The sequence below is a fragment of the Taudactylus pleione genome, unplaced genomic scaffold (genome assembly GCF_031769625.1).
Source record: "Taudactylus pleione unplaced genomic scaffold, aTauple2 ptg000395l, whole genome shotgun sequence".
In the NCBI taxonomy this organism is placed as follows: domain Eukaryota; kingdom Metazoa; phylum Chordata; class Amphibia; order Anura; family Myobatrachidae; genus Taudactylus; species Taudactylus pleione.
Window position 1 is genome coordinate 3,340,476 of NW_028284796.1, and position 26,165 is coordinate 3,366,640.

A 26,165-nucleotide genomic window follows, 5' to 3' on the forward strand; every position below is an offset into this window, starting at 1 on the left:
ATTATATATTTTTTCATCTATAGACACCTTGTGTATTATGTTTTGTTGGTTGAATTACACACTTAATTATTGCATTAATATATGTCAGTCGCTCATCACCTAATACACTTACAACATTTCACTATTAAGGGCTACCCCACAAGCCCTTTCACATTGGGCTCAGCTGACACCCTATTATACTAAGGGAGTACATATATTTTTTATATATCCTGAGTAATCCTCTGAACCAACTCCAAGTTGGCGCCGACACTTCTTTGTATACTAATATATATATATATATATATATATATATATATATATATATATATATACGCATACATGTATATAAAATCATTCCTTTGTATGAATGTTTACGATAAACTCGGGAACTACTGAACTGGTTTGGATTGGGTTTTCACATAAATGTTTCTTGAGACCCTCCGAGTAACATAGGCTAGACACACACACACACACATGCACACCAATCCTTTCTCCTCATCAGGAGTTAACTTCCAGGGTGTCTACAAGCAGTAGCTCCTCGTGTCATCTGGGAGTGGGGGGGGGCAGAACCTCTTGGGTGGCAGCAGCCACACAGCTATTGCTCTGTCTCCTGCCCTCCCCTCTCTGCTGCCAGATGGCCCCTCCCATGCTGCCTCCTCATTGGCTAGTTGTAGAGCCAAGCAGCCCAGGTAGAAGGCTTCCCCGAGAACGACAAGGGGAGGGTGACGATTGGCTCATGCATCCAGCGACGTCATGACACCAAGTTGGCTATAACGCGCCTTGTCTAGCATGGCTGGGCTCTGGTTAGCTGGAGGAGTGTGAAACCGCATGCTAAAGTCACCAGTTGTGGAGAGACAAGAGCAGCCCAAGAGACGTTTGTGTCCTACGAGTGGATAACCCCACACAGCCGCTTTCAGCTGACAGTTTTCGCTGAGGCCTGGAGCCCGCACCCCTTCACACCAAGTGCCTCGTATGGTGCCGGCTGCGTGGCGTGCATGGGAGAAGTTTGCACAGTGGGTCTGCACTGCCTGGCACTGGTGCTTTGTGCCTTGGGAGGCAGAGGAGGGAACGCCTGGGGATCGATCAGCACTGTTATTGTGTCTCTTCTGCCTGTTTGTTTTAAAACACCCGCCGCGCAAGTTCTGTATGCCCCATCTACCTCTTCCATCTGGATGTTTAGTCTACTGCTGGGGCTGCATCCACCCAGCCCCCACCTGTGTGCCCCGTTTTTCCCTCCCTCCGAGCATGAGTCCTCGGGGCCGATGCTGCTGATTCACCATCTGCTGGCAAAAGGGGGTGAGCTGTTCTGAGCACCGGGCACATCACCGCCTATGGGATCTACTTGACCCGCGTAACCAGGACACCTTCTATATCCAAAACTTGCACAGAGGTGTGCTGTCTCCTTGTCAATGGATAAAATTAATAATTGCTTGGCAACGATGGGTAGGCACTGCTAAATATATATATATATATTTATATATATATATACACACACACCCACACCCCCATATATGTATGTGTAGTGCTTGAAAAACTGGAGAAGCTACAGTATATCTGACCTGTTTATAGGGCCTGATTCAGCAGTGAAAGCAGACTCCTGATGTTTGGAATCTGCGCAGGCGCAGGATCCATTCTGCGAGTGAGCAGAATGGGTCCTGCTAACTCGCTCGCAGACTGGCAGTGAATGACAGTCTGCTGCCGTTTGTGGCGGGAGGGGGCGGCGGTGCCCTCTGTTTCCCGAAACGGAGGCATGTCACCACCATTGCGGGGGAGGGAAGAAAACAGGATCTCCGTCGGCTGACGGATATTTCCTGGCCTCTTCCTCTAAACTGCGGCGGCCGGCTGCGGGACCCTACGGTCACCTTAGCCGGCCGGTGGTACGCAGATTAACTGATGCTGTGTTGGACAACGCAGCTCGGATAAGTAATGCACAGGAGGCGTGATGCCTTCTCCTGCATTACCATATCTGCAAGGATCGGTAATTGCAAAGCTGCCTGCGTGTATACATCATATCTATAGCCCGCGTGCACTACACACTACAGAATATGTCTGCGTGCAGCTTTGCAATTACGATCCTTGCAGAATCAGGCCCATAGTCTGTATGTGTGTCCTGTTCTTCCTTTGATGGTAGCAGTATTCAGAATCGTAAATTGGTCTCATAGAGAGTTTCCACTTGTGCTGTGACTCAGAGAGACATTTGATTGAAAGCTTGAGTGAAATCAGATTGGTTTTAGCTGCCTTGCTAATATTTACTGAGCTTCAAGCATGCTCATGCTGTCAGACAAGAACCTAAAGCATTTAGCAAACAAATCTGTTTGACACCAGCAGTTTTAAAATCCTTAAAGTGGAATTTAATTGGTTTCCTGATATGGTTTTAAATTAACCAAATGTATGTAGAGTAAATGTATTATGATTCTGGGAATTTAGCAAGACTATTACAAACCAACTTGTTTTCACTAAAAAGGGAGCTGACTCTCTTTATACTGGCCCAAACTCACGGTGGAGTCAATAGGGCCAGTGCCACCCAGTACATCAAATAAATCCCTGAAAAAGGGGCATGACCTCGTTGGGGTGAGTCGTGACCTCGCAACACCCCCCTCATCCCCGAATTCATCACTATGGGGGCATGCCCAGTACTCCTGGAAATATTGGGCTGCCCACAGAGGCACTCCCTGCACTGCCTCCACAGTAACCAGGAGTCGGGCGCTGCACAAAATTGGTGTGACCCCCTCAGAGAGTGACACCTGGTACGGTCCTAATGGTGCAACTGCAAACTCCCATTCAACTTCCAGTACACTGCACTACACAACAATAGCATATCAATGCAGATTGTGTGAGACACAATTGCAGAAGTAGACACTTCATTGTATCACTGTAAAAGTATTAGTGGTCTATTCATTATGTTAATTATCGCGGTCCTGGCAGATCCCGATAATCAACATTCCAAATCGCGGCCAGCACTGGAGCAATTCAGAATTACTGATCTGAAAATCAGCTGTCCCCCCGAATGTTTTCACTGCTCCTATCGGAACAGTGAAACTTAGCTCTGCCGAGTCTGACTTGGCAGTGTTAGTGCGCCTGCGTGACCCAGAGTTTATTTTCACCTGTTTTTGTAGAAATTAAGTGATAATGAATAGTCCCCTTAGTACACAGCAATAAACAATTGAATGCTGAGAATGATTGTACAGTAGAAGTGCACAGGTCACTGGTCTCAGAAGCTGGACTGCAGAAATATACAGTTATCTGAAAGTTCCTGGGAGATGGGATGGGTATATTTTGTCAACATTCATCATGTCAACATGAGAATGTTGACATGGTCGTAATGTTGACATTCAGCATGTTGATATGCTTAGCATTTTGTCGACATGATTAGAATGCTGACAAAATGTTCCTCGTGATGCAGCGGTGACTTCCATGTTCAGCGGGTCGGGCAGCTCCAGCAGAGTCTTCCAGTTATGGTGGTCAGCTGGCGGTGAGTAACGCTTACCCCCTAACCCCAATTTGTAACCCTCCCTCTCTGCAGCCTAACCCTAACCTACCCTCTTGCAGTCTAACCCTAACTTTCCTCTTCAGCGGCCTAACCCTAACTCTCTGCTCCCACAGCCTAACCCTTCCCTCCTGCAGCCTAACTCTAACTTTTCACATCGGCGGCCTAATACTAACGCTTTGCTCCCAGAGCCTAACATTACCCCTTCCCTCCAGCAGCCTATTCATAGCCCTCCCTTCCTATAGCCTAATACTCCCTTCCTGCAGCCTAACACGAACATCCCATCCTGCAGTCTAATTCTAACTTTCAATCTTGACAGCCTAATCCTACTGCAGGCTAATCCTAACCCTCCCCTCCTGCAATTTAACCCTAATTTCCCCTCCTGCAGTCTAATCCTAAATCTCCACTTCCGTAGCCGAACCCTAACCTCCCCTCCCGCAGCCTAATCCTCACCCTCCCCTCCTATAGCCTAATACCGGTGCTGGGTGCAGGCCACGCCCTCTCAGTGTGACATCATATGGAAGGGGAGGGGTCAGAATTACTGGGAATTACAGTAATGCCCATAGCATTGAAACTTCCTAAGGATGCTCCAGGCGGCACTGTTGCAGACAGACATTCTGCTTGCAGGGTGCCTTTCCAGACACCCTGCTAGCCAGATACAGTAGCCATGGGTGAGCGGCAGTGCATCCCACAGAGCTCTGCTCTCTGTACTTTGGCACCTCTCGCACACCCCTAGTTATGGCCCTGGTGTCTGGGCAGAGAGTACCTGATGTTCACTGAAGACTTGTATAAAGAGAAACCAATAGATAGACAGAGATCAGAGGACAGGCAGAGTTCATAATAGGTATATAAACAATGCAGGGTCAGAGGAGGTTCAAATAAAGGGACATCCAATGAAGTGTATGACTCTGATGTATCCGCAGGCGCTATCCTCTTTCAAATAGTTTGGTCATCAAAAAGCTTCATACCTGTGACTTTTTTCCTGGTAAATTTTCCATTGTTGAATCCAATTTCCATGTTGAAAATCAAGAGCTTCTTGCATTCAAATGGGCCTTTGATGACGTAGTTTAAATGTTCAATGCTCCCTTTCAAGTGTACCCTGTTGCTTTTTAGTTGGATCTACCTAAATCATAAAAATACCCTACAGTAGGTTCTTTTAGAGTGTTTTGTTTATTAAACACTCAGACTTAGACATTTTACTAAACCTTCTCCAGTAGTCATCGATGGTCATCAAAAATTACTGGTGGAGAAGTTTTTGGATTCCAAATGGGTCCAGGGACATATTCATAATTTAGTCCACTGGAAAGGATTTTAACTGGAGGAGAGATCTTGGATTCCTGCAATGAAACCTCTTACTGAAAGATTGAAGAAGGCCTTTTATAAGCAATTTCCTGATAAATCTGCTAATGTGGGTTTTTCAATCTCTCGTCAATGGAATACTGCCAGGAGCTCCTAGCAGCAGCTTGCTAGCAGGGGGGCACTGCCATATTCTTCTTCATTTAAGATGCACATTGCCTAGCAACTGGGATGCTGCTGAAGGTACTGGTGGTGACATAACTGCAAACATATCAAAAGTTTGAGGTTCACATCTTACAAGTGTACTGATCAGTCCCATGGGGTTAAAATGAGAGGGAGCCTCCTTGCCAGTGATAACAATCCTGCTGTCTTGTGTAAAATTTCTGCTGCATCAAGACATTTGGATTTGCTCTATTTTCCTTGCATGCCACCTGCCCTGACCTTTGGCTTGTCTACTGGATTTTCCTTGCCTGCCACCTGCCTTAACCATCAAATTATTCCTGGTTGTACTTCAGCTATCGTCACTGTAGTGCCGATGACCCTTTCTGTCTGCAGTCTGTATAGTACCTTACAAGTTTCCATATTCCTATGCTTGCTGACACTTCCACTAAAACGCTGATCTTGAATCCTGGGGTCATCAAAGTGCCTGTCACAATATAACTTTCTATGGGAAAGGCAGCTTGCTATAGGTGAAGACTTCTATATGTCTGGTTCTAGGGATTCATCTAGTGTTCAGAAGAAGTTCTAACAGTATGGATGATAGAAGTCTCTTCCTGCAGCTGCAACACGTGGTTCTGGTGGGTATCATTAAGAAAATCATCATTGAAATCCAACGTGTTTAGTTCCATTGCATTCCTGAAAATGTACCATTATTCTAGCTGCTCAGATGGACTTATCCTACTTATATATGTAATATGTTTGTGTTCTAGGTAGTAAAATTCAGGTGTAATTCTTCTATTTTATATATATACTCAGAACTAACTAATTTTTCCATATTCTGCCTGTACATTGTAGTTCTGGTCCCTACCTACCAAATAGTAATACTGTATTATTATTATAATAATAATAATAATAATAATAATAATGGTGCTCAGAATCACATAAGCCATCTTATGGCTCGATCCAATTAGGTGTGAATTATTCGCACCCGCGAGTAAGTGCAGTTCTATGCTGCACTTATGGTACCTTTGGATTCGCACATTTCTGTTGGGATGAGATCTGGCTGCGAGGGATGCAAATTGCGGTGCTGTTGCCGGCGTTTCTTTGCCATTACAACTGCAATTTGCCCCCCTTGTACCTAATAGGATTGAGCCCTTAGTGCATAACTGAGGCAAATATGCAGAACTGACTCAATGATGTTATAAATATCACAATCACCTTATAAGCTGCTCAGTTTTGAACTTTAGAAAATGTTGTATCTAACCTAACATACAGATAAAGGGGTACACACAATCATTTCTGCCCAGAAAGAAATCTGGGTCTTCAAACACTTGTTTTTTTTTTAACAATGTAGTTAATAATAAATTCTATTGAATATAAACAATTAGATGTATGGACTAAAAGAAGGCTGATCGTGTGAATAAATGGAAAATGGTAAAATGTAATATTACTGGAGACCTGTTGATGTAAATACAAATGTCCTTTCTGCAGTGCCGGTGAGCCAGCCTATAAATATTTAAGCATTCTATATAATACTGTTCTGATTTGTGCCTGCAGATACGGGTTGGGCTGCACACTGGTCCAGTCCTAGCTGGAGTTGTAGGAGAGAAGATGCCGCGATATTGTTTGTTTGGGGATACCGTGAACACAGCTTCTCGGATGGAAAGTCATGGCGTTCCTAATAAAATTCACCTCAGTCCAGATGCCTACAGGTAAACTGCCTCCTAATCCAATTGTCTTTATGCAGCCTAAGGAGACATTGGAATATGCAGATGATGAGTGGCTGAATGTGATTTGGAGGCGATTATTGGAGCTGGGAAAATGCCATAACATTGCAATAATATTTCTGAGTAACATCACAGATAATTAATGAATACAAATCTATAATAGTAATTTTTACGAAAAGGAGATGGGTTATCAAACCTACTGTACGTTACTTCCCTGAAAATCACCCTTGGGGCAGTCTCTCCTTTATACACTCAAATATCAGCAAATGGAACATAAATAGTAACTATTGGGGAACTACAATGACGATTGAGAGTGCATAGGACTAAATAATGGAGCAGGGTTCTGCATGTATAATAATTAGGGATGTGCAGGCTCGGATAGGTTCGAGTTTGCACGTGGAGTTCGGATTTTTCCCTCCAAAAAAACGGAACTCAGAACGAGGCAAAACGTCATCTTACATGGACGAACATCATCATTCCTGGTCTTTTGTCCAGGAATGATGATGTTCGTCCATGTAAGATGACGTTTTGCCTCGTTCTGAGTTCCGTTTTTTTGGAGGGAAAAATCCGAACTCCACGTGCAAACTCGAACCTATCCGAGCCTGCACATCCCTAAATTAATAATAGGTCCACTTATGTACTTACAATGCTGTATTCACTGTAAATATATATGTATTATTCCTGTATTTAAATATCCAGATCTACTCCTATCTTTATGTACTGTATCTATTTCGCTTTTTGTACTTATAGCAGATATCTAGATCCCCTCTCTATCTATGTTTATATTAACTTTTATGTATACTCCAGTTTGTTTTGTTTATGGGGTCTTTTTGCCTTTATTAATATGTCTGCATAGACAATGAATTGAGGAAATCATTATAATATTCAAATAAAAACAACTACAGTGGCTTTACAAGGTGGGGAAATACTAAATAAAGTTGGATAATCTGATAACAGTTTGCCTGATTCAGCAAGGAACGCAGATGCATATGCAATAGTGATTACGCACGCAGTCTCACTGCGATAGTATGCTAATCCATTACGATCGCAATGCAATCTCAGCACTACATAAGGAAGCCCACTTTACCTTACACACATCCATAATGTTTAGCAGGACTGCAAAAACATTGGTACAATCGAGTACCATCGCAGCCTCATGCACACTTGCACAAGCCCTGACCTCACTCAGAATTGCTAACTTCCACGCACGCTATCAAGGCTGCTTAATGCATCTCAGTGGATAATTTATGCACACCCCTGCAATGGCTTTCAAACGCACTGGTACACCTACGTTCGGCCGACCACCCCCCCATCACCACCCACAAACTGCACTTCCTTTCAATCACACTGTGATGGGTCTGTGTAGCCACTGTGATCGCAGGGCCTGATTCCTACTCGCTTGCGAGCGATATGCGCTCGCAAGCGGGTCGATGGTGGCCCAGTGCGCATGCGCACGACAGAGCCGGCTCCGTCGTGCGCATGCACGAGACCCGGATAGCGACGTGCAAACCGTCGCTCAAGGTCTCGTACCAAAGGGGGCGTGCTGTCGATGTTGAGTGGCAGCACGCCCCCTTTGGTGGGCGGGCCGGGGGCGTGGCTGCCCTGACGGAGGCGTCTGGGGCCGGCCCCATTGACATCACAAGTGATGTCAGTGGGAGTGCTTTCGGCTCTGGTAGAGCCGAAAGCACTCTAGGGCTTGCGGCAACGAGACCCTGCCACAAGGGCCTCATTGCAAGCCCAATGGTTGCGATGGTCTTGACCATCGCGACCATCTTCCTGGCCACTCACTATAGCTGTGGGTGGTCACCCACAGCTATGCGAGCAGCCAGAAGGCCGCTCTGAAAAGCAAGAAGGATGGCCCTGATTCAGAGCGAGTGCTCTGTCAGAGCGTCCGGCTCTGAATCAGGCCCGCAGCCCCGATTACAATGGCTAGGTCGCGCACATGTACTGTAATGCATACACATGCGCAGTACGCAACAATCGGCTGATTGCATGTGTATTAGCAACTGCGTTCCGTGCTGAATCAGGCCCACTGATGTAACATAGGAGTGGACAGATAGGGCACCTCTATTCTACTCTGATATAGCAACAGCCTCTGGAGTTTGAGACATGTCCCTGGCTCTGGTATCTTATTTTTGATCTGGGAAAGATGATATAGGTACTAAATTATTGTCAGTTTCAATTATTACTAAATCTTAATGATTTTTTATTATTTTTAGTGACTGTTCCTAGTTCAGATAAGCTCACACACAGAATAAATTGCATCCACATTTTACCTTCAGCTGAGACCCAGCTTGTGCCATGACTACCAACTCTGTACCATGCAAACTGTCTATAACCACTCAATAGAGCTCTGTTAAAAGTCCAAGGGGGTTCAGTATGATTTACTGTCAGCCGCATGGTGGCGGTTCTAATCCCGACAGCGGCATCCCGGCAGAGGAGGAAATCCCGATCGTCCTCAGGTACATATAAAGTAAACTAACCTAATTCCGCCCCCTAACCCTAACCCTCCCTTAGGGGTGCCTAACCTTCTCGCTAAGTGCCTAACCCTGATCCCCCCTTCCCCACCACCAGGGGGGGTGCCTAACCCTAACCTCCCCCTGGGGGTGCCTAACCCTAACCCCCCCTTCCCCTAGTCTAAACCTAACCTCACGAGGGGGGTGCCTAACCCTAAATCCCTCCGGGAACCCTAAACCTAACCCTTCCCCTCCCCCGCGGCTATCCGCGCCCGTCTTACCTTTGATCAGTAAGCCGGGTGTCAGGCTCCCGGCGTAGGGAAAGACCAGGCGCTGGGATTTAACGCCTGTCATTTAACCCTTGCCGGGATTATACAGTCGGGAAGCCGGAGGTCGGGATTCCGACCATCGGCTTGCCGACTGTTTCCTGTCCAAGGATGGCATTACCAATACACTCTATAATGCCAAGAATATTACATTGAATCATTGAGAGCAGATGCTTAGCTTTACATCCCAGTGGGTCCACATGGGGACCCATGTATTTTAGATTAATGGGGATGTAGTCAGGATGCCAGCAGTCGAAATGCTGACCGCCAGAATCTTGACACTGAAATCCCGGCATGGGACTAAAGACAGGCATCTAAATACTGACACCTATCATTAGCCCCATGCCGAAATCCTGACACCCGGCATACCGAACGTAGGTTAGCCGGGCGTTGCGACCTGGTAGCCGCGGGGGATGGGGAGGGTTAGGGTCAGGCACCCCCCCGGGAGGGTTAGGTCTAGGCTAGGGGAAGGGGGGGGTTAGGGACCACCGGGGGGGGAGGTTAGGGTTAGGTACCCCCATGGGAGGGTCAGGTATAGGGTGCAGGGAGGGAGGCTTAGGCACCACGGGGGGGGGGACTAAGGGTTAGGCACCCCCCCGAGTCTTATGGTTAGGCCCCCCCAAGGGAGGGTTAGGGGGGAAAGAGAGGGGAGGGTTACATATATTTACCAGCTGGTATCAGGATTATGATGTGTCGGGCTTCCAGGGTCGGAATGTGAACCAACGGCTTTTAAGCCATCAGTATTTCATACCTAACCCAATTAATGGCAGGTATACTAAGGAAAGAGCTGGCATTTAGAATACATTTTCTTTTCCATATGATGCAATTGCTGCTTATGGGAAGTACAAATAAATGATAAAAATGCCGAATTTAATGGTTATAATTAGCACAATATAAATTAGAGGAATCGTTTTTTATTTTGCCCAAAACATTTAAACTCAAGTCACAACCCATCAAGGGGCCTAAATTTTCTGTTCCCAGAGACTATAGTGACATAACTCCAGCTCTACCTGGAATTACTGACAGCGACTCCCTGAATAAAGTGCAGTTCAGGGCCTGGGAGGTTAGGTTAGAATCCGCATATAGTCAGCTATAAACCGTCACCAAGACAGAGGCAGATATTTTTGTGTTCACATTTCTGAGGTTCCTTTATGTCTCCTGGTTGTAAATTGAAAACACAAGAGAATTATTTTATAAAGGAAAAATCTGGCATTTGTTTTATTCTTTCCATTGTTGAGATGTTGTGCCCCAGAGACATTCATAAATAATCTCTTCTTGTCTTATCTCTCTTCTAAAATAGATGTCTTAGTGATAAAGAATTTGAAATAATGGCACGGGGAGAAATCGATGTAAAAGGAAAAGGTAAAATGTGTACATACTTCCTGGTGAGAAATGTACTCGCGCAAGAAAATGAGATTTTAGGAAGACCGGGGAAGGAGACAGATTCAGGCCGGGAATCTTCCCAATCTCTGCATGAGGATCTCAGCAAGGGCATCGTGCAAATGACAAGTGCTCAAGGTACAATCTGTAGACTTGGCAATTTACAGCTTAAATACTTAGCCTACGACTGTAATAAAATGTCTAGTTTCCCTGCACAGCTACACAGGAGGAATACATGCAGACCTCGTGTCCCCCTATACCAATGCACTATGACGATAACCCACTCTTCAGTGACAAGGGAAGACACAAGGATCTAACAGGTATATATTGTTTTCACACTTATGGGTTAGTTCCTGAAACTAAATAATATACTGATTGCCAGGGCCGGATTAAGGGAGGGGGGGCAACACACACAGAGCCGGTGTGACCCATCCGAGTACAGGTGTCCAGCGACACCTGTTCCCGGATGGGGCCTCAGCTGCTACAGCTCTGTGCTGTACTGCATTCAGCAGCACAGTCAGTGTTGCTGCATACAGCGCAGAGCGGCTCCCTAGTCTCCTCGTCGGTGTCACATGACACATCACATCCCTAATGCTTATGAGGGGACTAGGGAGCAGCTCTGCCGGGAGCTAGGCCATGTGAGTAATCAGCGGCGGAGATGGAGCAGTAGGCTCCATGTGGTTTGGGGTAAGGGGAGGGAAGGCTCTGTGTGGCTTGAAGGGGCCCCCCACAACTTAGTTGCCCTGGGACCCCCTACAAGCCTTCATCCGGCTCTGCTGATTGCAATGAAACAATGCCTAAAATTTTCATTTTTGTTGGGATGAAGGGGTTAAAAAAATGAACTGCGTGCATATAACCTATTCTTGGTTTCTTTTTGGGTGATAGTTACATTACAAATGCAAATACACCCAGTATTAGAAATGGGTGTGGTATACAAAGTTGACATTCAGACAATGTCGACACCAGCATGTCGACATGTCAAATGTCGGCATTGACATAAGGTTGACATTGCCTGAATGTTGACATGTGAATGTTATCAGTCCACATGTCGATCATAAAATTGCATAAATTGATTAACTAATCCTAACTGCAGCCAAACCGAACCCTAAAATTGGCTGTTGGTGTTCTTTCTGTCGTCATTCACAATGTCGTCATTGTCATTTCGACATGTCGATATTCTGAATGTTGACCTTCAGACAATGTCGACATCAGTGGTTGATCGGGGGGGGGGCGAGAAGGGGGTGAGTCATGGCAATCAATTCCAATAACAAACACACCTTTTCCTGGCAGAGTAGTATGACATAGCCATGGTAGGAGATGGAGCCATCAGCTGCAAGGCTTTTGTATTATAGTGGGCGATAGCTTGATCGCTCCCCATCATTGGATCTGCCACTGGTCGACATTCTGGTGTTGACATTCTGAACATATACCTTAGACAATGATAATATATATAATCCTGTGTATTACTTAGAATAATGTACCTGGAATTACTAAATGTATGCTTAGTTAAAAAAAAAACTATCCAGCTTGCTTGCTGGTGTATTCTCTTGCTGAAAGATGACCTAAGTAACACAGTACAGGTACCTCACTTTGCCTAGCTTGCATCACTGTGACATTCATAACACCCAACGGATCTAGTATTTAAGGACACTCTTGTTTTTCTGGACCTTAGAGGGGGGCTTGATAAGATGCTTTGTCATTTTAGTTTTGTTTCATGTGTTTTTAATTAGTAACTACAAGCTATGCAATTTTTTTTGCTGTTTACAGAATGACCGGAGGCAATGGAGACGGTCATCTCTGGGCACTAGTCCTGAAGGGGAAGCCCTGGCCTCCTCCATTGCCCCTGCTTCCACTGTATGTGTCTTGTTCCTGGCACACAGTATGCACGTCACTCCCGGCAGCGTCTCATACCTTACACGTCAACAGAGGAGATGATCTGACCTGTAGCCAATAGAACACAGACAGACGAAAAGAAGAAAATACACTTTTGGGAGAGGGGGCACTGGGTGCTCCTGGGGTGCTGGGAGTGAATGTAGGGGAGAGGGGTGGGCACCAACCACCATCTAGCCTCTGGGTGCTTGGAATGAAGCTACGTCCCTGATGGAGAGGTGGAGGAAACACTTCATCACGTTATATGGTTTAGCAAAGTTGCAGTGTCTTTTCTTACCTATGAAGCTGGTTGTTTCTCAATGTCAGTGATGTGCTGAGAGTGAGGAGCTGGGTTATGATAGCCAGGTGCCACCCTCCGTGTCTGCAGAACAGGAGATACTATGCCCACCTCCTGGGCAAAGTGAGACTTATGAGAACTTTTTATTTCTAAATGTCCAATATTTTAAAATAGCGATAATTGTAAACATCAATTCCACTGATGCTTCATTTAACGGAAACATTTTCCAAGTCATTAGCCAAATAAATTAACATATACCAGGTCATAATTGTTTTATCATCTGTTTCATCATCATTACAGCAGAGGTGTACAAAATACAGCACATATTGGCACAAAAATACAAGTTGGCTGTCAGATAAAAATGTAAATACTTCAGGTGTGCCCCACCAAGTTATCCACTGGGCAAGCGCTTTCCCATTTCAGGACATCATGTCAGCTCTTATTCATACTAATTATTTATAGTCTTTGAATAAAACAGATTACACAATTCATTCTGCATTGCGGTGTGGTTGGGCTATGGCCCTGATTCAGAGCCGGACGCTCTGACCAGAGCGCTCGCTCTGAATCAGGGCGAACCTCCATAATTATGGAGCGTCCTCCTGGACGCTCGTATAGCTCTGGGTCACCACCCACAGCCTATACGAGCGTGCAGGTTGATGGTCGCGATGGTCTTGACCATCGCGACCATCGCCACTGTGAGCCGGAGCCTGCGGTTGAGTTTCTCAACCGCAAGGCCCGGAGTGATTTTGGCTCTATCAGAGCCGGCTTCTGACGGTAGGCGCTCCCTTGGGAACGCCCCCGTCTGGGGGGAACGCCTCCGTCTGGAGGCACGCCCCGGCACGCCCCCGGCACGCCCACCAAAGGGGGCGTGCTGTCAATCAAAATCGACAGCACGCCCCCTTTGATCAGACACAACGAGCGAAGGAAAGTCCTTCGCTCGTCGCGTCTCGCGCATGCGCACGACGGAGCTCCCTCCGTCATGCGCATGCTCAGTGCACACCATCGACCCACTTACGAGCGGACAGCCGCTCGCGAGTGGATCTGAATCAGGCCCTATGTCTGAGAACATGCTACATAGGTGAACACAGAGTTTCATGGCCAAAGATGGAGCAATAGATATGGCTCATCTTTTCTGCTTGGCACCAGGTATGGCTTGGCATATCATTCTTCTCATCAGATATGGCTCAGCTCTTCTGCTTGGCACCAGGTATGGCTTGGCATATCATTCTTCTCATCAGATATGGCTCAGCTTTTCTGCTTGGCACCCGGTATGACTTGGCATATCATTCTTCTCATCAGATATGTGTTAGCTATTTATTCTTGACACAAATTACCATAGTTTGCCAAGATATGGTTGATTGTATGTTAACTTGGCGCCAGATGAACCAAACAGAATCAAAACTGGCATTTAAAGTATGGTATACTAATGTGTACTTTGTAGCCTCTATTTTTGTACTGTATGATTTGATATTGTAAGGATGATCTGTCTGCATTACTGTATATTGATCGGTGCAGGTCACAATGCAGTATACAATATTTAGGTTTACATATATACAAAAAACCAGACTGAAGGTGACAGAAAACAACCATAACATTACAACAGTGGTATGCAGAAGATCATCTCTGAACGCATAACACGTTAGACCTTGGAGTGGATGGGCTACAGCAGCAGAAGACCACATCCTGTTTCACTCCTGTCATGTAAAAACTGAAGAACTGAGGCTACAGTGGGCACAGTCTCACCAAAACTGGAAGTTGAAGAATGGGAAAATGTTGCCTGGTTTGAAGAATCTCGATTTTTGCTGTAACATACAGATGGCAGGGTCAGAATTCAGTGTAACAACATGCATCCATGGATCCATCCTACCTTGTGTCAATGGTTCAGACTGGTATGAAATTGTAATGGTGTGGGGAATTTTTTTTTATTTAGCACACATTGCTTTAGGCCTCTTCTTACTAATCGGGCATTATTTAAATGCCACAGCCTACCTGAGTACTGTTGCTTGCCATGTGCATCTTTTTATGGCCACAATTTACCCATATTCTAATGACTGCTTCCAGCAGTATAACGCACCATGTCACAAAGTACACTGTTGAAAGAGGAGTGAGCAGACTCCACTCTTAAGCTGGGTACACACTTAACGATGGTACCCAGCCGATATCGCGAGCAGCCGGTCCCAATGGGGGTACCCACTTGCCAATGCTGGCAGCAACAGAACAATGGCAGGGGCCATGCTGCATTCGGCAGCATGGCCCCTGCTGACTATATCGCTCATTGGACCTGCATGCAAATCCGTCAGGCGATGTCGCTGATGAGTGCGGGAGCATGCATCGTCAGCGACATAGCGGGTAGACACCTCCCGATGTGGATGATATGTCATCTCCGATTCGCCGGATCGGATGACATATCATCTAGTGTGTACCCAGCTTTACTGTTCTCTAGGGAGGCTTTATGAACTGTCTCAAGATGGCAGCCATGATCATTCACTTGGAGTGCATGTGAATGATGAAGAGATTGCTACAGCAATGCTGCAGAAATTTATGCCTGAGTTTGACTTCTTGGCTGTGGGATTAGAGACAAAAAGCTAACGTTAACAACAGATATAGTCAGAGAAAAGTTATTACAGTTTCAAGAATGAAGTGTGATTCAAGTGTTAAGACTGCATTACATACTAAGAATGAAAAATTCAGAACATTTATACAATTGTCACAAGTTTAACATGTCATAAAGCACTTGAGTGGAAATAACAATATGAATCCTATGCAAATCAAGAAATGCAATGGCAGAGATGAGTCAGCCCTGAGTGTTACAGATAGCTACAGAAAGTATTACTGGTAAATCTATTTATGTGCAACAAGGCATATCAACTGCATTGAGGAATGGTTCACCAAGTTTACCAATATGACCCTAATACTATCAAAGGATTTTGGCAATCAAGTTCTTACAGCTACTAAAGTTGGGACAATTAATGCTCACTTAAAAATTGGAAGAAGAACAAAAGTCAAAGAGATCCAAGATGTGTTTTATGTACCAGAAATGGGAACAAATCATATCACCATCAATGTCCTAGAACAGAGAGGCCACATAGTTCACTTTGCTAAAGGAAAGAGCATTGTGAGAAACAGTAGAGCAGAGGTGGCCAACCCGTGGCTCTCAAGCCGCTCTTTTGCATTTCCAAGGCAGCTTCCGACTCGGCAGATCCCCATTAGTACTGAGAATGCTGCTCTCTGAAGCAATCAGAGACTAAAGAAGCCTCTGATCGCTTCACAGGCCAGCATTCCCAGTTATGCAGTGCGCAGGTGATGTCATGATTTCACCCACGATGTGAGGATCCAGAGCGCCTGCTGGATCCAGTTAGATCCAGCAGGCAGCAGAAGCAGCAGCAATGGCAGGACTTGGGTGCCCTGACAGCGTGGAGCGGTGCCAGCATGAAGACAGGTATGTTTCTTCATCGGGGTGTGGGCGGGGGGGAGCTAGTACTGGGGGCACGACTACTGAGGGCATTGCTTAATGGTCACAGCTACAGGGGGCATTGCAGAAGTGGCACAACTACTTTGGGACATTGCATAATGGGCACAGCTACAGGGCTCATTGCATAAGGGCCACAACTACTGGGGGCATTGCTTAATGGGCACAACTACAGGGGGGCACAACTACAGGGGGCACAGCATAATGGGCACTGGCTTTCTCAATGTATTTTATGTGGATGTGAATTTCAATTTGTATTTTATTTGGATGTGTATTTTAAATGCATTTTATGTGGATCTGGCTTATTTCTGTGCATTTTATGTGAACGTAGCTATTTCAATGTTTTCTATATTGCTCTGGCTTTTTCTTTCACTTCAACAGTGAAAAAATTATATTGGGAACTTTATGTAAATTGTATTTTCAATGTGCTGGGCTCGCCACCAGCGTGACTAAAAACGGGGGTGTGACACAAGATCATGCTCCTGCGAATATCATACCTAAGGTGTGTGCACAATAATAGAACGTGGCCTTGTGACAGCTTCGATGCGCACATGCGATTGGTTCTTCAACTTGACCACAGATATTTTTTGGTTCTTTGCCTCTGACTGGTTGGCCACCCCTGCAGTAGAGGGACAGTCATAGCTACAGGCACAAGATGTCAGCAATTGTACGTCCTTGACACACAGCACTGTTACACAATGATGACAACTGAGTCTCAGTAAATAGAATTCTGGTATAGAAGATTTAGTCACCTTAGATACAACAGTGTTTAGAAGCTACTGAGTGGGATGGTCACGGGAATGTTAGTGACTAACGCAGAGAACCAGTATGTAAGAGCTGTACCATGGGGAAACAAAGTTGTCAGCAGTTTCCAAAATCAACAAACAGAGCTACAAAACCACTTGTAGTACATTCAGATGTGTGTGGTCCAATGGAAGTAAAGTCTGTGAGTGGATACAGATACTTTGTGACATTTATACAGTAGCTGACCACAAATATGACACATGTACTAAATCAAAGAAAAATCTAAAATTGTGGAAAATATTGCAGATTACGAGAGACTTGTAGAAAATCAAACAGATTACAGCTCCTGAGACCTGATATAATGGTGGCCAATATCTCAACAGAGAGGTGGAACAATTATCAAGGAAATATGGAATAGAGCATCAACTAAACATGGTCTATACTCCTATACAAAATGGTGTCAGTCAATGAGCAAATCGTACACTAGTAAAGAGAGCAAGATGCATGTTAAAGGACATAGGCCTAGACAAGCAATTGTCCTAAAAGGCATAACACCTATTGAAGCATGGTCAAAGATAAAACCAAAAGAGAAAAGCCTGGATTCAAAGTCAGTAAAGTGCGTTATGCTTGACTATTGCCATGAGAGCAAATGTTACAGATTGTGGAATCTAAATATCAGAATGCTTGTTAAGTCACATGATGTAATCTTTAAATAAACAACACAAATTGAAGAAAAGTTGGAAGCTGATATGCAGAGCAAGTATGTGTCACTAGACGTGCCAGCAGCTAAACAGGTACGTGAGCCAGAGACTATCAGCGTTGAAGTTCAACCACATAAGAGATCTTCTGCAAGATCAAATACCAGCAAACCTTGCATTTAGTGAGTCTCAAGATATCCAGAAACCAAAAGCAAAGTCTGATTGGTGTGAATGCAAATCCAAGATAGGAAAAATGATTTAGCAATATTTAAAAGCCATAAGTCTGAAAAGCATCAAGAATCATGATAGTTGCAGTAGTCCCATGTTTGAGAATTGAGAGACTGTTGCTGAGGCCCATGCTATCAGTAAAGGAACTTTTGCTAAAGTATCTTCTGAGAACACCAAGTTGAAGTCACGTAATATGTTGATGCCTTTTCATGTGTTTAACCAATTTATTTTACAGGTTGCTACAGAAGAGCTGAAATTAAATGTTTCTGTAACATGGAGTAGCTTGTAGAAAGGAGGGTGGGTGTTGAAAGAGGAGTGGTGCTACTGTGCAAACTCCAGTTTTCCTGTTCTCCAGGGAGGCTTCATGCCCTGCCCCATGATGGGCACCGAGCAGGGGACATCTTGTTTTTTACTGTGTAGAGTGACATGGTAGGAGACAGAAGTCTCCGGCTTAGCTTCTATGAGAGACCCAATTAATTACCTGCTATAAAGTTGTTCCAGATCCCTGCACCGCTACCCGCTTGCAGTATACACTCACCAGCTGGTGAGCTGTATAGAACCCCATTCCGCTGAAGCTCAACTCCATCTCCAGTATATTTATATAACAGTGAGTACAGCTGTACCTGCTATCTTTCAATAAACCAACACCACTGGTTAAGTAACTGGGCCATTCATAGTTTGAGTCATCTGCTGGTGTGTTCGTTTAAAACTCTGTAGTAACAACACCTGCACACACAGGGGCCTATTCATCATCACTTAATTTTCACAAAAGCAGATGAAACTGCACATTTTCACCTGTAATTGTAAAAACTAAGCTATCGGGCCATTCATCAAGAAGGTAAAGCAGGAGATATCACAGATATCTCCTACCTACTTTCCTTTTGTGGAATGGCCCGCTGTCATATATTATTTTTGGAGCTTGACTGCGGGAGCATTCACCATCTTCAGATGGCAAATGCTCCTGCTCTGGGATTGCAAACCGCTCCTTCCCTATGGGAAGGAGGTCCGGATTGCAATGAGGGATTCTTTCGGACCCCTCCGCCCCTGTCCGACTCCTTCCGCTGGACATCTGGACTCTTGTACACATGCGTGACCTGTGAAAAGATTCACTGCTCCGAAAAGGAGCAGTGAAGCCGCTCGTGGGATCAGCTGATTTCGTATCAGCTGTCACCGCACCAGGGCAATGATGAATTGCTCCAGTAGCCACGGCAAGTTAGAATGTTAATTATTGGACCCCGATAAATAACATCATGAATAGGCCCCATAATTTCTAACACACATCATCTCAAGCAGGTTTCACAAACATGACAGTGAGTTTGGTGTACTCCAATGGCCTCCACCACATATACCAGTTCTCAATCCAACAGAACACCATTGGGATGTGATAGATCAGGAGATTCACAGCGTGAATGTGCAGCCAACAAATCTACAGCAACTGAGTGATGCTATTATGTCATCATAGACTAAAATCTACAAGCAATGCTTCATGCACCTTGTTAAATCCAAGTATTTTTCAGGGGTAAATTCCAAGCACAGGCTTGAAGAGAGTATGGTCATGTTACTTGTTTTGTATAGAAAGAGTATGGCCCTTTTGTAGAACTTGTTGCATTAAGGAAGGCCTGTTTTGACACCCTTATGTCAACAACCCATCCCCAAGATGCCTTTTTGGGTGGATTGTGGAACATAAGAGTTACATGAGACTGTGACTGGAGAAGCCTAGTATAATAATTCTTATGTCCCTTAATGCATATAACCCTCTCCCAATAAAACACAATCCACAGTAACCTTTGGGAGCAATAGGGGAACATTTGGAGCAGACTTGGGGTTGGCAGAAACCCTAGTCATGAAGGTCAGCCTGTGACTTTGCCTAGCATGGAAAAGTCAAAGCATCAACACATCACTGATACCCTGGTCAGTTGGCAGAAGGTAAGGTTTTTTTTGCAGCTATCTAGCAGTGGTTTCCCATAATGGACATAATATAAACCTAACTTGTGCACTTATGGTAATAATGTTATTGTTCTTACATTGATACATGATAAAACTTGCATTTTTAATGGTCTGAACATTTTTCAATAAAAGGTGACTCAGTATGACAGTACATTGTGTGACATTTAGAAATATATAGGTAAATACTTTCACACCATGACAAAACTTAAGGTATTTTATATTGTATGTAATCTGTAAGCCAGGTGTAAGGCAGGATGTTTTCTGCTATCTGTCATTTATTTTACACTGCAACACTTTTTGTGTAGTGACCTTGAACTGGCCAACAGATGGGATGAACATAATTACCCCCATCATGATCAATTAGCCAGTTCCCAATACATTTACACATATTTGTGATTGTTACATATTGTCATATTATTGTTCTTTTAGCTCTATATTATAGGCTCAATGACCTGTCACTCAATATAATGAGCTAGTCATCAAATTGATCACATGTACTATACTATTGTTGACAGAGTGATCTGCTTTCAGGCAAATCACGTGATTCAAGGATCTACGGGAGTCTCTACAACCTCCGAAAAGTAGAAGATGACCATGTCAATAAAGTATCGAGAGAAAAACAGGAATCCCAAAATGATCACGTCAGGTCACACTTCTGTGCTCTACTTTAGTGTCTCCTCAATAGCTTGTATTATTTTATATGTCACAGAAACAGTCCACATATTCAAAACATTGACCAAAGCAATTGAGCAAAATGCAAAATAACAAAAAATATATATATATAATTTACAGTTATATGGAAGAATTCTACAGTGAACTAGAGATAAGAACAAGAGTATTGCAAGTATTGTGAATAAAATATGTATTTGCGAGCTACAGTATGTGTTGAATAATATGCACTGCTCTAACTGAAGTGAATGATGGGTGGACTTTGGAACATTGGGATCTTTCCATCCTACAGTTGGCAGTCAGGCTATGCACTCAGTCATTACAAGGAGATTTTGTTTTCCAGGACAATATATTTATATTATTAAATGTGTAGAGACTGTGCATATTTGAAGCATTTCTGTGTTTGCAGGGAACCAAATGGCTGTTTATCTGTGCAGAAGGATGGTGATAATCAGGACTGCTCCATGTACATACAAATATGCAGCCATAACGCACAATGTGCAGAACTATTTATACATAAAGCAATATACAGTATAACAAAAATATACAGGTGCATAAATATTGGGACATTGACAGAATTTTAATATTTTGGCCTCTATTCACCACCACAATGGCTTTGAAATGAAACAAACAAGATGTGCTTTAACTGCAGACTTTCAGATTTAATTTGAGGGTAATTACATCCAAATCAGGTGAACGGTGTAGGAATTACAACGGTTTCTATGTGCCTCCCACTTTTTAAGAGGCCAAAAGTAATGGGACAAACTAAACAATCCTAAATCTAACTTTCACTTTTTAATACTTTGTTGCAAATCCTTTGCAGGCAATTACAGCCTGAAGTCTGGAAGGCATAGACATCACCAGACGCTGGGTTTCATCCCTGGTGATGCTCTGCCAGGCCTCTACTGCAAATGTCTTCAGTTCCTGCTTGATCTTGGGGCATTTTCCCTGCAGTTTTGTCTTCATCAAGTGAAATGCATGCTCAATCGGATTCAGGTCAGGGGGTTGTTTGGGCCTGACAAATTTCTGTTTATTATTATTTTCACTTGTAGCTTCCTCTTATTTCATCCCCAGCATCTCCTGGCCTCCCCTATCTCTTCCCTGGCCCTTCCCCATGAGTCAATTCCCCTTTTTTGGGTGCACCATGTCCCTTTGAAAAATGAGGGGGGCGCCAATGCTCTTTCTGGCACAGGGCATCAAAAAGTCTAGTTACGGCTCTGACTCTGAATGTGATACTAGGTCATATATGGTGAAGAGGAAGCTCTGAGTATGATACTAGGCCATACATGGTGAAGGGGAATCTCTGAATGCTATACTAGGTCATACATTGTGGAGGGGATGCTCTGAATGTGATACTAGGTCATACATGGTGGAGCGTAAGCTCTGAATGTGACATTTGGTCATGTTTGGTAGTGGGAAGGTCTGAATGTGACCCTTAGTCATGTTTGGTAGTGGGAAAGGTCTGAATGTTACACTTAGTCATGCTTGGTGGAGGTAGAGGCCTACATGTGATACTAGGTCATGCTTGGTGGAGGGGTGGTCTGAATGTGATACTAGGTCATGCTTGGTGGATGTGGAGGACTAAATGTGATACTATGTCATGCTTGGTGCAGGTGGAGGACTGAATGTGACACTTAGTCATTCTTGGTGGAGGTAGAGGTCTAAATGTGATCCTAGGTCATGCTTGGTGGAGGAGATGTCTGAATTGATACTACAGATGTGTCCACATACACCTAAAATCTAGCCATATGGCCACATTTGTTATGCCATGGACTCTGTGACTTAGCCACGCGTTGTGATTTTTTCTTAAAAAATTGCTGCTTTATTCTGCTATTTTAGACAAATTATTTTGCAGCAAACAAAATTGTTAATTTATCCAATCGCTACTCGTGGTGGAGCCCATAGCCATGCTAAGCATAGTGTGCCATACTTTATGAAGCAAACAAAGGAAAGGTGTAAGAGGTTACATCTGTACTGTAGGTCATTCTTGGTGTAGGGGAGGTCTGAGTGTGATACTAAATCTTGCTTACAGGCAAAGTTCTCATTTGTGCTATACATGTGCTTTTGACCCCCACCTTTAAAGACCAATGATCATGCACATCAGAAGCGGATCTAGACCATGAATCTGCTCATAGTGTTGATGCACCTGTGTGTGCTCGGAGCTGTAAAAGTAGGTGCCATTAAGATTCTCATACCATGTGAGTGATAGTCTGCATAATTAACACCCCAACTTTTTTTTATATAAACAATTTTTGAGGCCATTGAAATATTTAAACCTCAAAGACTGCCCTCCTTGTATATCTTAGTAGAGGATGCTACGAGGGTAAAACTCAACATGCAACTGTTCTTCAGGTATTAATGTAGCAATAAAATTATGGATTATAAATGAAAACTAATGATAATGCTTATATACTGTTTAATGTATGAAATGTACTGTACACCTACTATAGTTAGCTGACACTAGTGGATACCAGACAGTGGTGATGCACCGGTTGCAGTATGATGCTTGGCATGTATTTTGCTGCTGAAGAAGTTTGTGCATTTCATCTTCTGCCTAGAATAGGGTGACGGCTATGCCAGCTGGCTTCCTCTACCCAAATTCCTCTCTGGAATTACTACGTAACTGTTGTGGGAGCAACATGTATTCTTTTTGTTTTATATGTCCTCTCATATTAATTAATTCATTAATTAAACAAATCCAATGAAAATAATGATTCTATATTTCCCCTGGGATTGTCTCCCTCTAAACCACACATATTTGTTGAAATAAAAACATGTATGATAGCTGTGCAGTGTGAAAAATCAATGCAGTTATTTCAGATGCTGTCCTGACCGCTTAATTAATGATTAACATATCTGCAGAGAGAAAATTGGATAACGTATTAATGATATCAGTGAGCGAGCCAGCTATAACTACGATATTATACTTTAATTGATGAGATGTGAATGGTTCAATATGCTCTTTCTGTGCTAATGGTCACCATTTACTCTTTCTGGGACACGTCGGTGAGCCTTCAGTAATGAGTTTGCTGAGCGTGACAATTCATTTAATGTAACTCTGGCGATATTGTTTCAATATTGATGGAGAAAATGCATTTACCTGTGTGTAGCATGATTGTGATTCCTGCTGTGAGCTGGGGGTGGTGTGAGTTAACAGCTGGTGGGGAAGATTACAAATTACAGGTCTGCCAGGCACTAAAGCCTTGCTCTGTAAGGATGACAGCTCTGAAATAGCCTTTCACCATTGCTGCTTTTATTATGTGAGGACATAATGAATAAAACATGGCACGCGTCAAGATTTAACCTTCAAATATCTGCTCTGTAGGTTGAAGCCGTTGTGACTGCACCATCTACTAGTCCTATATAGACATGGACAAAACGTGTGGCTTTCTGCAAAAATGGAAGCTACAGAAACTTGTAATTTAAAATATTAGACATAAATCTGTGTACTGTGCAGAAAGTTATTTATTTTTCCTATGTGTCTTCTTGTTCTGTCTGCTATATATATGTATAAGGCTTCTAATGGAAGGAAGACATTGAAGGACACTATTGGAGCCCAACAAGAGACAGTTGTTATATAATTCAATGTCTGTGTCTTATGTGAAAATAGATTAAATTCTGTCATAGTATGGGAATTTTTACATACAGTATGTAGGAGATGTTACTTACACATACATAGACATATATGATAAGTTTTCATGTGGGATGAGGTTGTAGCTTAACTTTAGGTAAGCCTTTCAAATAAAACTGCTGGCTGCATCCAGAACCCATGCTGTACACTATATGACCATTTTAGCTGTAACATATTCAGAACAAAGTATTTGAACTTTACGTGGTATCTTTACTTTTCATTGATGTTTCATTTAATATTCAAATTTGTTATGGTACATGTGGTGGGATGCACTATCCCCAAAAATTTTGTCAAAACTCAGATAATGCTGTTTTTGGAGGTTTAAATGCATTCTCCATATGTATCAAGCTCCTGAAAGCAAAATTTGTCAGAGCTTGTTCTCAATAGGCAATGACATCTATCGATGGCGTTGTTTGGGATTCTTTTCGGAGCTTTCCCTGAGAGGGAGCCAATAGGATCTATCCCAGCAGGGGTGGGGCAGCAGAGCAGTCCAAAATTCAAATAGGGGTGCCGCACCAACTGCCCTTCCAAACGTGGTCAAACATCGCCAGCCAGGACTCACTGGCAGTTGGTGTGGCTCTCCTATTTGAATTTTGGACTGTACTGCAGCCTCACCTCAGGAGCCATCACTGCCTCCCAGTGTCCCCCAAGGCTCACAGATGCGCAGAAGGACCTATGGGTCATGAACATGGAAGTCCTCACACCACAAAGGACAGCTCTTATAGGAAGAGTTGTCTATTGTGGTTTTAATCGCAATTCTTAATGCATATGGTGTTAATAAACGCTTCTATTTATGACATTGTGGTGGAATGCATCGCATTCAAAATGCAATATGTGATGCATCTAGACCATGGTAATTGCAAGTCTGCAATCTGTGCTGCAGCCTCAGTTGCCCCTTAGTCTGACTCCTTGGGTTGGTGGGAGAAGTGGGGAATTACTTTTTATTATGTATAAATTGCTCACACACCCTCATATATCTATCTACCTGAATGCCATCCAGTTCTACATCTTGCTCATATGCCTCGTACTCTTCTGAAGATCAAACTACAACAATTAGACAAATGTGCCTGTAGCACTGGCCTCTGGGTAACCCGGAGAGGGTGTCTGTTTTTATGTGTTCTGCAGACCTAAACCCGCTTGAGCTTTGCAATGGTATCTAATCACCCATTGTACAAGCTAATTAATAATATATGTACCCCTAAGACTTAGCTTAACATTTTTGAAGGGGATTTATATGTTTAATTTTAGTGTAATTAAAACCATAAAGCATTTTCCTCATTCTCAGTTCCCATGTGCCGTGCATTGTGGAATGTTACAATGTTCCATGTAGGGATAGGCCATTTTACATTACAGTTTACCGTATTGTTCTTGAAATTCGTTGATTATTTTAAGGTGTAAATATACTTTTGTATGGAACATTTTTAGCTGGAAGTAATTGTGTGTATTATGTGTATATGTATACAATGTCATCTTTTTAATAAAGACACATTTTTTGCATAGTTTCTTTAATGCATTTTATTTCTATCGTGATTCTAAATCCATATTCTGTGTTTCTATTTCATTAATCATTAAGTTGATAAGTTGAGAGGGAAATGTACATGATAACAGAGCTAATGATCAGTCTGATGGAAAAACTGTTTTAAATTTCGTAATAAGAAATAATCATATTTGCATGAGGCAATTTTGAAAGTAGACCCCTTGGGTGTAATTACGTGTATTTAATCAGTTATAGCAGGGAAGAGCGTGTTATGTGTTTCTTTCACTTATATTAACTCTTCAACATTCCGTTATTTAAAGCCCCT

General features: G+C 43.5%; 1 protein-coding gene across 3 annotated transcripts in view; it reads left to right on the top strand.

The window, feature by feature from the left end:
* Positions 1 to 25,808, top strand: part of LOC148506797 (putative guanylate cyclase soluble subunit beta-2) — a 72,298-nt gene extending 46,490 nt beyond the window's left edge. Inside the window, exons 11-14 of one of the 3 annotated variants that reach the window (XM_088446280.1) lie at positions 6,479 to 6,633; positions 10,731 to 10,948; positions 11,029 to 11,139; positions 20,595 to 25,808. In XM_088446280.1, the coding sequence (XP_088302406.1) occupies positions 6,479 to 6,633; positions 10,731 to 10,948; positions 11,029 to 11,139; positions 20,595 to 20,734 (624 nt within the window). In that variant the 3' untranslated portion in view covers positions 20,735 to 25,808. Of the gene's footprint in view, positions 1 to 6,478; positions 6,634 to 10,730; positions 10,949 to 11,028; positions 11,140 to 12,577; positions 12,687 to 20,594 lie in introns of those variants that run through there. The other 2 variants (XM_088446278.1, XM_088446279.1) reach the window with 2 other exon arrangements.
* Positions 25,809 to 26,165: the final 357 nt, after the last annotated feature.